General features: G+C 37.7%; 2 protein-coding genes across 3 annotated transcripts in view; one reads left to right on the top strand and one right to left on the bottom strand.

The window, feature by feature from the left end:
• Positions 1-5,035, top strand: part of CABLES2 (Cdk5 and Abl enzyme substrate 2) — a 36,176-nt gene extending 31,141 nt beyond the window's left edge. For both annotated transcript variants that reach the window (XM_051976703.1, XM_051976704.1), the window contains 3 exons: positions 932-1,038; positions 1,196-1,400; positions 1,967-5,035. In XM_051976703.1, coding sequence (XP_051832663.1) covers positions 932-1,038; positions 1,196-1,400; positions 1,967-2,107 — 453 coding nt within the window. In that variant the 3' untranslated portion in view covers positions 2,108-5,035. The remainder of the gene's footprint in view (positions 1-931; positions 1,039-1,195; positions 1,401-1,966) is intronic.
• A 197-nt stretch (positions 5,036-5,232) lies between these two features.
• RPS21 (ribosomal protein S21) lies at positions 5,233-7,752 on the bottom strand. The gene is made up of 6 exons (XM_051976705.1): positions 7,644-7,752; positions 7,326-7,392; positions 7,119-7,182; positions 6,174-6,245; positions 5,386-5,441; positions 5,233-5,288 (listed from the first exon to the last, which is right to left on the bottom strand). The coding sequence occupies exons 2-6, from the start codon at positions 7,373-7,375 to the stop codon at positions 5,279-5,281; spliced, it is 252 nt and encodes an 83-aa protein (XP_051832665.1). The 5' UTR covers positions 7,376-7,392; positions 7,644-7,752; the 3' UTR covers positions 5,233-5,278.
• Between the last annotated feature and the right edge of the window lie 7,250 nt (positions 7,753-15,002).

The following is a 15,002-nucleotide window of genomic DNA, read 5'->3' as shown; positions in this document are numbered from 1 at the left end:
CCTTCATAACCTGGCCCTTCCTACTTTTCCAGTCTTTCTCACCTTTACTGTTCTATTCGCATACACCTCTTACTCTGCAATCCAATAATACTGGTCTCTTTGCTACTCCTCAAACACTGCTTCTTCCCACTCTGTGCATTTTCACTGGCTGTAACCATGACTGGAATTCTTCCCTTCATCTCTAGTTACTTAGCTTCCCAGCTAAAACCCAACCTTCTGTAAGCCTTTCTCATCCTCCTTACTGCTTCTGCTTTGCCTGATGTCTGGTTTATCTTTATGCATCTTGTTAATATGTACTCGTTTGCATGTTGTATTCCCCAGTAGACTTTTTGAGAATAGGAACTTTTTATTTTTTTCCTTTCTTTGAATCCTCAGTGCTCAGAATAGTTCCTGACACATCATAGGGCACTCAATAAATGCTAATCGTCTCACGGCCACATGTTTAAGCAGTACTCATTTTGGACAAATTTAAAACCTCAGATTCATAGCTTAGCAACTAAAAATATGCTAAGAAACTTGTTTCACAGAAAACAAGATTGATTATAAGTAAGAGAAATTAGTGGAATGCTTGTGCCTTTTGATACCTGGAAAAAAGCTAGTCAGCAATATTGCCTCATTTTATTCAATTACTTAATCTCTAAGCAGCACAAAACTTAAGCATAATTCTATATTCTGCATCCTGCTTTGGGAACTAAGGCTTCATCTTCACTTTGTTAAATCTCCCAGAAGTGCTCTCCATAAAGATTTTAGGTATTAAAAATGGTCTAGATTTATTTGTACACACCTTGCTGTTAACAAGCATGAAAATAGTTCAACAGCAAAACTTTTCATTTTGATCCCTAAGGCTAGATTTACATTATAGCAATAGGAGATGGAGTTTGAGGATCAAAAATGAATATATCCTAGCTGACAATTTTCTTTTCTATTTCAGACCACCGTGATAGAATATGTGAAACCTTCAGACCTTAAAAAGGACATGAATGAAACTTTTAAAGAGAAGTTTCCTCACATCAAACTTACATTGAGTAAAATTAGAAGGTAAGAAAATCTTGAGTAAAGCTGGGCTAGCAGTCATTTGGACTTGTGAGAAGGTAATCATCTTCCACTTGTATCTAAAACTGCTTAGTCTGTAAGACTATTAGGATCCATATTGCCTCGTGACTAAGAACATGATTTGGTTTTTGTTTACTCACAGCCTAAAACGGGAAATGAGGAATCTCTCTGAAGAATGCAACCTCGAACCAGTTACCGTGTCAATGGCTTATGTTTACTTTGAGAAGCTTGTCTTACAAGGCAAGCTCAACAAACAGAACCGCAAACTGTGTGCTGGTGCTTGTGTGCTCCTTGCAGCAAAGATCAGTAGTGACCTCAGGAAAAATGAAGTAAAGCAACTTATTGATGTAAGTATAACCAGATTCTATTTTCATGGAAGAGTATGTCACTGTTGAGAGTTCTAGCTTTTGGTTCTTTTAGTCAGGTTAGGGTAAATGCTAAATTCTACCTATATCTACTTGCAATCAATATTAACTGGGATATAATTTCTCATTTCTAGTGTTGTAAAAATGAGAGTATATTCAAAATTCATATGTATAAGGACACAGAATTATAGGATTCAGAGCTGATGATCAAAAATATAAACATAGACTAGTGCTATTTTCCCTATGTTGGTAGCTCGAATTAAGTTGGTCTCACTTAAGCCAAAAGATCTTTATTCTTTATGACACAAATGTTAGAAAGATGATAATTTATGCATCTACTAATTGTTCTTCCCAAGCTTTGGAAATGTTTCTCACTAACAAAAATATACAAATGCCTTCACATTTAGACATAAAGACAATCAAGTTTTTTGTTTTTGCTTCATCCTGAAAAAAAGTGAGTCACAGGTGGGCAAAGTGATGACTATTTAATATAGCTAGAAAAAAATATGGATACAACAATCTAACTTAGTCTTTCTTCTTCAATACAGAAGTTAGAAGAACGCTTCAGATTCAACCGAAGAGATCTAATTGGATTTGAATTTACAGTGCTTGTGGCTCTGGAACTAGCTCTATACCTTCCTGAAAACCAAGTTTTACCTCATTATAGACGTCTCACCCAGCAATCCTAGCCCAAGTGTGTTCCACCTAACAGTTGACAGGAAGATTTACAGAATGCTTTGCTGCTGAATGACTTCCACTTCCCACTAATCTTTTCTGTGCCCCTATTACATCACAACTTTCAGTTAGTTAAAATGTATGTTCTCTTAGTGGCATAGTTGAGTATTTGTTGGGTGACAACAGGTTTGTTGGCACAGAAAGGATTATTTCCTTTAGACACTAAAGCACAAGTAATTCCTGATGTAGTTGTCACTGTGGCTGTTCATTCTTCCCTTTAAAGGATGTTATGTTATTGTTCCTTTGAAAGATACTTTTTTTTAAATTGTTCATTATTACTTCCATTCCAAAATGTCATACTTTAAATGGTATTGGAAATTTTTCCTGCATTTTTTATATGAACAAAATGTACTTTTTTTTAAATGTGCCTGAAACTGGTCTGGTACCAGAATCTTTTTGTTGCGTAAGTTATAAATTCTATAATTATATAGTGTTTTATCCTTTACCTGCATTTGCCTTGCATTCAGAAAGAATTCTGTGGCTGTGTTAGCAAACAATGGGATCTGGATTTCTAGATCTTGAACAATGGCTTCATCAGTGATGAAATTATTAATTTATTTAAGCATTAATACATTGATAAAGGGATAGTTAAAATTTTAGAATGTTAAATGTTAAGGATCTCATCATGCAATCATACTTGATGAAGGTAATTGCAGTCAAGCGACTCTAAAGAACTGTAGAAGTGTTTTGGCTTAAAGGGTGATTTGCTGTTTGTCACTTCAGGATGTTCTCTGCCATTATAGTACCCAAAGCAAAGTCCCTTTCTGACTACTTTCTGCACGCAGTTCTCCCAAGTGTCAGCAATTATAGTTTTTGCTATCAAATTAAGCCAATGAAACAAGATCTGAATTTTTTTATTGTATTTTTTTACTCGAATTCTGTTCTTCCAAGCATCGTGCCACTGTGATGTTCCTCTTGAAATTGGCATGTTGCATATCCAAACAAACCCTTGTGAGACTCAAGTATAATGTTTATATACAATTGTGAAGAGTGGGCAGGAAAAATGACATCTAATTCAAGTACTAAACAAATGTTTGGATAAAATATGCAACAGTTTGGTCCTATAGTAGTTACTTGCTAATTCTTGCATTGTTTCTTCTAAGCAATATTGTGATTGAGAAAATTGGTATTCATTTTAATTTTTGCAAGAGAACAAAAATAATTGGATTTTTTGATTAAGGAATTTACTTAAGACCAACTTGAATACCATACCTTGCTCTGGAAGAAAGAGGGAGTTACTCTTAAAAGTACTGTAAACTTCAGTTTTGCCTGTTTTGACTACATTATATATTGTACACGTATTATCAAATTGTGTACACAGTTTTGTAAACGCATAGGTTACACGTTAATTGCTGCAAATTTCAAATATTTGATGTTGTCTCTTACATAGTATGTAGTATAGTGACACCAACTGGTCATAAACTTAATCTTTTATTAATTGGTATGCAACATATGATCAGTATTCAGGTCAGTCTTATCAAATGTCTTTGAAAAATTAACTCGCATGAGAAAAACATGTAGCAGAGTTCCACACAGTTGAAAAGCATGCTGACATATAAGATCTGAAAAAAAGTTCCTTTACGAGGAAAACTAAAAATATTTATTGCCTAGAAATCACATCTAGAAGGGGCCAGAGTATTGGCCAGTCTTATCAGGCCAAACAATTTAGGCCTCTCAAGTGCTGGTTGCTATTGTAACTAGCAATTTGCAATTTACCAGTCCCATGAAGCCTAAGTCTTTGAACATAACTATAAGACTTCCCCATCCCTACCTAGTCATTTTCTCAAACACATCATTCCAGACTACTACTTCCCTTTGCCTTTTCTAAACTATCTCCCAGCTGTTTAAAGATATCCCATTTCCTATTGAATTTATATTTCACTGTATAACATTTGAGTACTGAACTAGTTTTGACAGTTGTGGGCACCACAAGGTAAGGATCAGCATAGAACAGCTATCATTTATCATCAGTTGCCTGACACAATACTATCAATCTAGCTGAAGTAGCTTTGCAATTATCTACAAATTATGGAAGCTACAGAAACTGTGCTATGCTCAAGTACTATTTTATGGGCCAGTGTTTTTAGTTAATGAGCCAATAACAATCCTATTTCTATAAGCACCTTAAACTTGTTTTCCCCCATGAGGTTGTCCCTTTACCTACTTTACTAACCCAGCCTGATCTTAGGTTATTACACTAAGGTTATCACCTGTTTGGCTGGTCTCAGTAACATGAAATTATGTATACCTACTGTGCATTGAGTCTTCTAAGTTATGCCATTGAAATTTTCTCAAAAGGGTACTTATAAAATATGTACAAGCACTGTAAGGGTCCGATTCCCAAATATTTGCTCTATGGTTTACAATGTATACTTTAGGTACTTTCCTCTAACCATCCTGTATAGTCAATAGTGAAACTGTTGGCAAATACAATAATTTTAATTGTGTGTGTGTGTGAATGTGTATATATATAGTTTTAAATTTTAGCTGCCAAATTGGTTTTATATAACCTGTTTGGCTCAAAAGCCTTGTTATGATAAACGTACCCTTTTTAGTAATATAAAAGCTGCCACTGTGTGGTAGCACAAAATTACTGCAACAAAGCCAATATTTAAACCAAAATTAAGCCCTAAAACTTTTCAAAGGAAAAAATGTTGAAATGTTTGAGCTGTCTGTCTGTTTTAAGTATTTGGGTTTGTGGCCATAAACATGTAGTGCTGCTTTCTTTCAGCACAACTGCACTAGGTTAATGTAAATTTGTGTAAACTTTAGTTTTAAATGTCATTGTATTTGAGGCACTTGTAATTGGTCTGTTTTCAATAGTAAGATAATGAATTTGTGAAATTTGAGATGCTGTGAAATAAAACTTGCTTTTGATATAATGTGTATGCTTTAGAATTAAAATAATCATTTGTTTTCTCAGACAAAACTCTTTCAAAGGAAAACTTCTCTATGAGGTGATAATAGATGTCAAAAAGTAGGAATAGTTAAACACAGTATAATACTAAAGTCAATTTTCAATTTTCTTTTGACTAAAGTCAATTTTCTTCCTATTAGCATAAAAATGAATCAATACACATTCTGGTTTTTTGGATTTATTAAGACATTCCACAAGATTTCTTCAATTAGAAGTTCCTAAGGGGAACAAGAAGAAAAATTATTGAAAACAATGAAACCCAGAAAAAATAATTAAGAGTAAGAGTATATATTCCAAGTGTGACAAATTACTTACTTTGAAACAATGCCATCATTTTTTGCCAGCCGGAGAATAGAATCATCAGATTCTCCCTTAAATAGAGGTTAGTTTGAATTAGCTATAGGATTTTAAAGTTCCAGTTGAATAACTGAAGAGGTTATCTTTTCCTAGATATCTGGTGAGATTATGAACATATATAATATCATAACAAAGTAGGGAAGCAGTGCTTTACATTTACATATGAGGTAAACATTTAGTTTGATATCCTTGACTTTTAGATAGAAAGAACATTGGATTTCGCAACCCATTTTTCAACTAGAGCTGTAGAGAAAATAGCTTTGTGCTTTTTCAGGTTAAAAACAGCAAGATTTAATTCAATCTATCATCATCTGATCTAAACCATACCTAACTAGAAATCTCTCCATCTCTCTATCACAGACATCTGCTTAAGCAGCTTCTCAGCAGCTCATTCTTAGTTTTGGATAACTCAAATTGTTAAACAATTTTTTTTTTAATCAGGCTTAAAAATTTGCTTTTGTAATTTGTTCTTTGTTTAATCCTTTTTCCCCATATTACCTCTATAAGTAGTTTTAACAGTTCAAGTCCTCTGTTTTTTCTTCAATCAAGAAGGCAAGATTAGTTTATAACTGAACAGCTTTTGAACCTGAACTTTTTGGCAAGATTTAAGTAGACAATGCCTGTGAAGACCTGTGACTCGGTCATATTCAAGTTACAATTCTTAGATCTTATTCTCATGTGTTGTTATGCTGTTAGCATATGCTATTCTCAAATTTTTCACCAACTTAAGAGGAAAAACCACTCACCATTCTACGAATTGCTCCACAAATTGCATAAGTTTTAAACTGGCCATTGAATCTCCCTGTGACTTTGTCAACCTAAAAGAAGATGATATTGGTTCACTTTTCAATTAGAGTAAATTCTATTTTTATAAACTAGGGGAAAAAAATCTCAATTTTATATTTGAAAAAAAAAAACTTAGCAAACCATTTGCATGCAGGATTTGATGCATTATGTTTTAGGTTTCTAAGTAAATTTACTAGTAAGACATAGCTTAAGATATAGTAAGATAGCTCGACAAGGATAGCTAAAACATCTTTATTAAAGATTTATTCATCACTTTATGAAGGATGAATCTCCACAGTATCATTCAAGGTTTTGCTAAATGGTGAAAGCCTATCATCAATGTCCTTGTTTTTGTATTTTTTTTGTTTTAGGCTATGGCAGATCTCAATCCCAACGTACCTTATACCACACTAGAGCCATTCACGGCTAACAGCAAATAGTAACTCTTAATTTTCTGGCTTCTGAATCATCAATCTGCAAACTGTTCCCAACTTCAGTCAAAGACTAAAGATTTCTAACTTCAGAACCAACAAAAAGCAACTGAGAAGCCAGCAGTCCTGAATTCTGGTTATGGAGTCAAACCTTACAGTGACTGTAAACGCTAAGCAGCCCGATTCTGGGGGAGGGGGACATGTCACTTAAGGTGCTCGGCTTCAGTTTCCTGATTCGTAAAACGAGGTTGATAAAATAGCGCCTACTTCGGAACTGTTCGGAGGCTCAAAAAAGATATAGGACGTTTTGCAAACCCTTAAGTTCTACAATGAGGGCTAATTATTTCTAACCCTATCTCCAATCCTCCATTTCCCCTCTAACACGAGGATCTACAGTTCCAGGTTCCCGAGTTAGCCTCAGGTGCCAATAATCGACAACCGGAGATCGGTCCCTGCGGACAGGGCGGCGCTCACCTCGGCCACATTCATCTGAATGGACGCGTGATCCTTGGCCCCGATGATTCTGTTGCTCGCAGAGCTGCGGGGAGAAGGATCTGGGTCAGAAAAGTCGGCGGAAGGCTGGGGCAAGGGAAGGAAAGGTTGGGGGGAGTACGAGCGGGAGGCAGGGATAAGGGTCGGGGCCCGAGCACTGCGGGCGCAGCACAAGGGAACCTTGCTCACCATTTCCGCGGCACGTACAGATCCACGAACTCACCGGCGTCGTTCTGCATATCGGCAGCTGAGGGACCTGCGGAAGCAAAAATCCATCGCCGAGAGTGAGCAGAAAGCCAACCTCGGGGCCTCCCGCCTTCATCCCTCCTTCCCAGACCGACCACGCGGGCTGCTTCCGAACCGCCGGGACAGTGTCGGCCAGCCCAGGAACGCGGCCGGCGGCAGAACCCCACCTCTGGACACTGGGCCCCGGCCCTGGGATTCAGAAATTACCGTGGGAAAGGTGAGAGGACAAAAGGATCTTGGGGGAGCAGAGAAAATTCTTACCTAGTGCAAACGCGAAAACGGCGGAAGAGAAAAAGAAGGAGGCGCTTTCCCAAGCTCAGCTAAGAGGGTTTGGAGGCGGATCACAGGAAGTACTTCCGGGGCACAGCGAGGCGATGAAGTTCTGAGACTGCGCACTGTGTCTCTCTTTCCAAGGGTTATTCTCGTCCCTCTTTTACCAAACAGGAATAATATTAATCATTCTGGACGTCACTTGGAACTCCGACTAAATTACACTCTATGCCTTCTAAGTGACGTATATCCGATGATCTTCCATCGACTCCCACTTCGTCTTATGAGCCATTGAGTGATATATACCCAGAGAGCATTCCCACCCCCTGTACATTATTGGTACATCCCAGAAACCTCGCTCTTCCAACTTCTGTGAAGATGTCTCGGGATGGAACCAGAGACAGACAGTCAGACACATGCGCACACACGGTCGCGCGCGCACACACACAGTCAGACACATCCGCGCACACACACAGTCAGACACATCCGCGCACACACACACACAGTCAGACACATCCGCGCACACACACACACAGTCAGACACATCCGCACACACGCTCACACACACACACACCAGTAAAGGACACGTCCCCAAATTTCCCCTAACTTCCCATATCTCCTGTTTTCCGAGTAGTATATCCCAATAGACTTCACCCCTCGTCTACATCCTCCCTCCATTGCGTAGACCCAATAGTCAGTGGATCGCGGATCATCCATAGGTCTATTCATTCACCAGCGGCTTGGTGCCCAGGACAAGAACGTTGATAATGATGCTAGGAAAGGACCTAAGTTCGAATCCTGACTCTACTCCTTATTGACTGGGTCACTTCCGTCTGCCAGTATCTTCAAAAATCTTAAATTTAGATCTGGGACGGCTCCTCAAAGATCATCAAGTCCAACTCCCTCATTTTACAATTACGGAAACTGAGGCTCAAGAAGCTTGCCACTTTTCTAAAAATCAATAAATCAAGCATTTATTAAACACCTAATGGGCTAGGTATTTGTCCTAGTTACTGAGAATACAAAACAAAACAAAACTTTGCTCTCCAAGGGAGATGAGAAAGGAGACAAGTGTAGATTGTGTGTGTGTGTGACATTAGAAAGGGATAGCTTGACTTCTGTGTGAATTAGATTTAAATGAGTCAGAATTGCAAAAAATTGTCAGCCTCACTCTTCTGAAGTCATCAGAGTCCGGTGGCAAGACAAAAGTCAGGACAACTGGGATACAGAGGATGCTGTTGGCATTTTGGGGTCTGACGGAGCTCTAGGAACTCCGCAGCTTCAGCCACCTTCCGGAAGCTAGAACAAATTGTTTTCATAAGCCCATTCTGGAAGCCTACCAATGGAGGTAGGGTGGAGACGAGGGGTGAAGTTCATTGGGATGTACTACTCGGAAAACAGGAGATATGGGAAGTTTGGGGAAGTTTGGGGGCGTGTCCTTCACTGCAATGTGGAGTAAGAGGAGGCAGATGGGAGAGGTAAATCCAATAAAATGTACTATAAACCCAACATATGCTTGGGATAAATATCCCCCTAAGTCACTCATAGAATTGAAGCCTGTTGGTTCCCCTAGACTAGTTTAACCCATCTACCAAGATGGTTTTACCCATCTGTGGCACCAAGCATTATCCAGTTTCTTGGAGCCACAGGTAAAGAGTTGAGTGAAAGCTGGGACTCCAAAAGTGGATGAAGGGTTTGGTAAGCCCTCATACCAGGGAACCTAGTCTGCCCTGAACACATCATACATCTCCTATGTAAGTATATTCAAAATAAATAGAAGATGGCTGGGGAGGGTGCTAATAGCGGGGGTGAAAGGTTTCCTGTAGAAGGTCTTACTTGAGTTCAATCTTGAAGGAAGTGAGGGATTCTAGGAAGTAGAAATGAAGATTAAACATGGGAGGGACAGAATGGGCAATGCAAAGGCACAGACATGAAGATGGAATTTATGTTTGAGGAACAGAAAAATCAATTTGACTGGACCATAGAATGGTGGAAAAAGATAAAAGTCTCAGTTTCCTCAGCTGTAAAATAAAGGATTTAGACCTATATGTTTTAAAGAAAAGAAGGAAATAAAATTAGTCACAAAAGTGACAGAACCGACCACTCCCTTAAAAAGGACAGTCCAACTCAACATTTATCAAGTCAAATAAGTTCAATGCTCTGTACCAGACATTGAGAACACAAGTCACAGAAGAAAAACATTTTCTTTGATTACTTGTTTACTTTTAAATGCTGTGAATAAGCTCATTTACCTGGGCAGTATGCTTTCCAAGGATGTACATGTAGATGATGAGGTTGACACATGCATTATCAAAGTTAACTTGGTTTTGGGGAGACTCCAAAGGAAAGTACGGGAGAGAAAATATATTAGACTGATTACCAAACTGAAGATTTACAGAGCCATTGTGCTGACCTCAATGTTGTGTGTCTATAAAATCTGAACAATATACTAGCACCATGCCAGGAAAAGGAATCACTTCCATTTGAATTGTCTTAAGAAGATTCTGAATTCAACCTGGCAAGATAATGTACTGGACACTGAGGTCCTTTCTTGAATTAATCTTCCAAGTATTCAAATCCAAATTCTAGTCATGTTTGAATGCCAAAGATATATTTGCTTAAAAGACTATTTTACAGAGAAGAGACACAAGGCAAGTGCTCACATGGAGGTCAGAAGAAGGGATATAAGAATACTCTAAAGGTCTCTTTGAAGAAATTTGGAATTGATTATGATCCATGGAAGACACTAGCACAGGACTTCCCAGCTTGATGTGCCCACATCAAAGAAAGGTGCTATGCTCTATGAGCAAAGCAGAATTACAGTAGCACAAACTTAGAGACATCTTCATTCCAAATGTTCATACAGACTATTTGTGCCTGACCTGTGGCAGAGTCTTCTAAGCTCATATTGGTCTGATCAGCCATAGTCAGACACAATGCAATTTGACTCCAACATAGTGATGTCATTTTGGTTCTTCTCAAGAACAGACAACAACCAACCAGCCAACTACTCATTGGTCAATTTGTTTGATTATCTCTAAGTCTAGCATTTGGGATTTTATTTATTTAATTGATTGATTAATTTTTAATTTTTTAATTTTATTTAATTTAATTATTTATTTAAAATTTGAGATTTTATCCTGATTTTGTCTAGTTATTTTTTCAGATTTTACCCTGGTTTTGTCTACTTCTTTATTCTTATTGATTTTTATCAAATTTATTAATTTTTAAATGTAAGGATTGGCCAAGATGACCTATAAGGTTCATTCCAGTTCTAAATCTCGTAAAAACCCTTCCTTCTTTTTGTTCCCTAAATATATATGTTCAGTGGGCTCTCTGATTCATCCTTTCACTTCTTTTCCTCTCTCTGTGGACTAGATTAAGTTGTGTGATCTTCCATTGTAGGCTACATTGTTTTTCATCTTTGAATCTCTAATTCCTGTCAATAAGTCACCAGTCCATGTTCTCAAGGAGAAATAAGGGGAAGAAGCATTTATTAAGCAGCTACCATGTACTGGGCATTGTGCTAAGCACTGCTAAGACAGAGAAAAGCAAAATATAGTCACTGTTCCACATGCTATTGTTGTTATTTAATCAATTAGTCATATAACACCCTTCACAACACAAACTGGGGTTTTCTTGAGACAGATACTAGAGTGGTTTGCCATTTCCTTCTCCAGTTCATTTTCCAAAAGAGGAAACAGACATATAGGATTAAGAGATTTGTGTAGGGTCAGACAGCTACTAAGTATCTGAGGTTGGATTTGAACTCAGATCCTCCTGATTCCAGAGCTGGTATTCTATTTACTGTACTATTTAGCTAGCCCACCATGTAGATACTAAGTATTTCATAAATATTTACTAAGTTTAAATATGATTTTGAAAAATTATGTATTGAATAATAACAAATATTTGTTCTTGAATCTTTATAACCTCGGTTTTAACCTCACTGGACTTCAGTTTGTTCTTCTATAAGATGAGAAGGTTGGAATAGATGGTCTCTGTGGCTCCTTCTGGTTCTAGACTAATGACCTTGCCTGGTCTAATTGTTCCACCCATCTTAAGTCTCTTTACCCCTCAAATCCATTCCCCATATAGTTATCAAAATAACATTCCCATGGCAAAAACCTATTTCCTTTCCTACTCAAAAACTTGCACTAGCTTCCTATTGTCCCTAAGATAAAGTATAAACTTATCATTTCAGACTTTCCATATTTGACTCCAATCGAAATTTTCAGCCATATTTCATATTACTCCTTTTTCCTTGAGCTATATTCTGACCAACTTGGACTTCTAGCTATTCCTCTAAACATGAAATGTCATCTCCCAGCTTAGCATAGCCACTAAGCTTTGTTCCCTGTCTGTGGAATGCACCTCTTCCTCTTCACCTTTCAGGGAACTGCCTAAAGAACTATATGGAGACACAGATGATTCACCAGCAGTTTAGATTAAAAACAAAACATGTACAGAAGATATAAACAAGGGCAGCTAAAGTAAATTGACTACAGATCATGTCATAGTCCTTTAAGAGTTGTATCAAGTAGCAATGATCAAAATATAGTAAAGCTGGTAAGGAAAGCTGAGCCCTATTAGGGAACATTTTTTTAAAAATCAAAATGGAAGGCTCTGTGGTAGAGTGAAAAGAATACTCTGTTTGGAGTCAGAAGACCTGGTTTAAAATTTCAGCTCTGCTATTTATTACCTTTATGAGTTTGAGCAAATCATTTAATGATCCTTCAGCTCTCAGATGAGGACATTTGACTAGATAACCTCTGAGATCCTTCCAATTCTTAATCTATGGTCCTAGGAGATAAGCCCACCACTCCAGGAAAATGATGACCAATGACAGAGAAAGATAATGCAATATAAATGTAATAGGAAGATAAAATATAAAATTCTCAGGTTGGCTTTTAAAGCCTTCATATTTGGCTGCTTCATGCCCTTCGAGCATTCTTACACCTTACTCCATATACATTATGAGTCAGTAACTATAGCCTCCTTGCTGTTCCTTGCAGGAGCTTCTCCATCATGTGACTGCATTTTCCCTAAGACTCTCATGCTTGGAATGCTCTCTCTCCTCGTCTCCCTCATCCCCAACTTCTCTGCTGCTTTCAAGTTTTAGCTATAAAACTTCTGCAAGAAGCTTTTCTAACCTAATGCTAGTGCTAGTGAGACTGGATATGAAAGGTGAGGGAGAGAGAAGCCTTGAGCAATACCACACACCTGTTTGTCATCTGGAAGGATGGTAGTGCCCTCAATAGAAACTGAGAAATTAGGGAGAGAAGAGCATTTAGTGAAGAGAGATAATGGGTTGTTTTGGACACATTGAGTTTGAAATGCCATCCAGCTGGAAATGTACAATAGGCAGTTAAGTGATGTAAGCGTGGAGTTCTAGAAAGAGACTGGAACTGAATATAATGTAGGAGTCATATGCATAGAGATGTCAATTTGAATATGCGGGAACTTTTGGGATTACTGAAAAATAAAGGAGAAAAAGAGAGACAGAGAAATAGATAAAGACAGGCAGAGACACAATGAGGAAAGAGAAAATAGAGAGACAGAGATGTCAATTGAATCCATGGGAACTTACTGACTCACTGAAAAATAAAGAAGAGATAGAGAGAGACAGAAACAGAGAGAAAGAGAGGCAGACAGAGAGAGAGACGAAAAGACAGACAAAGAAAGAGACAGAGACACACACAGAGAAAGAGGGAAGACAGAGATATAGAGACGGAGACAGAAGGAAAGCCAGGGAGAAAGGCGGTTGGGGGGGGGGGGGAAGGGGAAGAAGGGAGGGAAGAAGGGAGGAAAGAGGGAAGTAGGTAGAGAGGGAGAAAGGAAGAGAAGGAGAGAGGGAGAGTCAGAGTCAGACAGAGACAGAGAGAAGAAAGAGAAAGTAGAGAGATAGAGACAGAGATAGAGAGAGGCAGAGAGAAGAGAGAGACAAAAAGAGAGACAGAGACTGACAGAGAAAGAGATAGAGAAAGCAGAGAGAGGGGTGGGGTGGGGTGAGGTGGGGAGAGAGAGGGATAGAGACAGACACAGAGAAAGAGACACAGAGGAGAGAGAAAGAGAGAGAGAGAGAGAGAGAGAGAGAAATATGACAAATAATTTGGCAGAGAATGAGTAATCAGACAGGTAGAATTGGAATAATAATACTCCCTGCTTTACATTTGATCCTTTGAAAGTATTGAAAGAGGTAAAAATGTGTTAACCACTTTATAATTCTAAAAACATTTTATACTTGGAAGCCGTTATTGTTATTTTTCATTATAACTTTTTCTACCATCTACTTTAAATAATGACATATTTTTATGAAGAATTCCTTAAAACCCTGTTTATAGTAATGTCTAAATTTGCTAAATTTGATAGGCAGCTAGGGGAAACAAGGAAACAATGTATAGAGTTCAAATGCTGCCTAGAACACTGATTGATGCAGGCCAAATCCCTTAAGCTCTGCTTACCTCAATTTCTTCTTCCGTAAAATATTGCTAATAATAGCACCTATTTCTCAGGGTTAAGGCAGATGATGCAGTAGATAAGTATGATAGCCCTGAAATCAGGAAGATTCATCTTCTTAGTTCAAATTCAGCCTCAGACACTTTGTATGACTCTGGGCAAGTAAGTCACTTAATCCTTTTTGCCTCAGTTTCCTCATCTATAAAATGAGCTAGATAAGGAAATAGTAAATAACTCCAGTATCTTTTCCAAGAAAACCTTAATGGGGTCATAAAATATTAGACACAAATAAGCAACAACAACAACAAATATCTTGAGGTTGTTATGAGGATCAAACAAGATATTTGTAGAGAATTTTGAAAACCTTAAAAGCATTCAATAAACATTATCTATTGTCATGATTAATTCCCTAATTACCTTGATCCCATTACAGGAGAGAGGCCTTTAATTGAAAACCTATGAAGTATTCCTCCCTATGTCAGTGTCAGCAGGCTATTCATACTTTGATGAGAGTCCTTATCAATCCTCAATGCCTTTAAGAGGATTCACCAACTGGGATTTTGGAGGATGGGCTATTGCTTAAGATGTATCTGACTTTGTATTTTCCAAGTGTCACACCCTATGGAATGTCCCAGATGAACAAATCTTAAAATCTTTGCAATATATGTGCATTTATTTATAAAGTATACACATATACCATTCTACTAATGTATTGTATGTTAGAGAGGAGGGATTTGGTTCTTACTACCACAACTATCTTAATTATCAGAAAAGCAGAAAACAAAGAGTAAAAGAATCTGAGTTAAGGTGTTAACAACCAATTCTTTTATAAAGAGTGATTGCCTTTATTTGATGGAATTATAAGGAAGAAAGTCTTTGGAAGAGTAAAAA

Source organism: Antechinus flavipes, chromosome 2, assembly GCF_016432865.1.
Source record: "Antechinus flavipes isolate AdamAnt ecotype Samford, QLD, Australia chromosome 2, AdamAnt_v2, whole genome shotgun sequence".
In the NCBI taxonomy this organism is placed as follows: Eukaryota; Metazoa; Chordata; class Mammalia; order Dasyuromorphia; family Dasyuridae; genus Antechinus; species Antechinus flavipes.
This window is presented reverse-complemented; position numbering and strand designations above follow the sequence as displayed.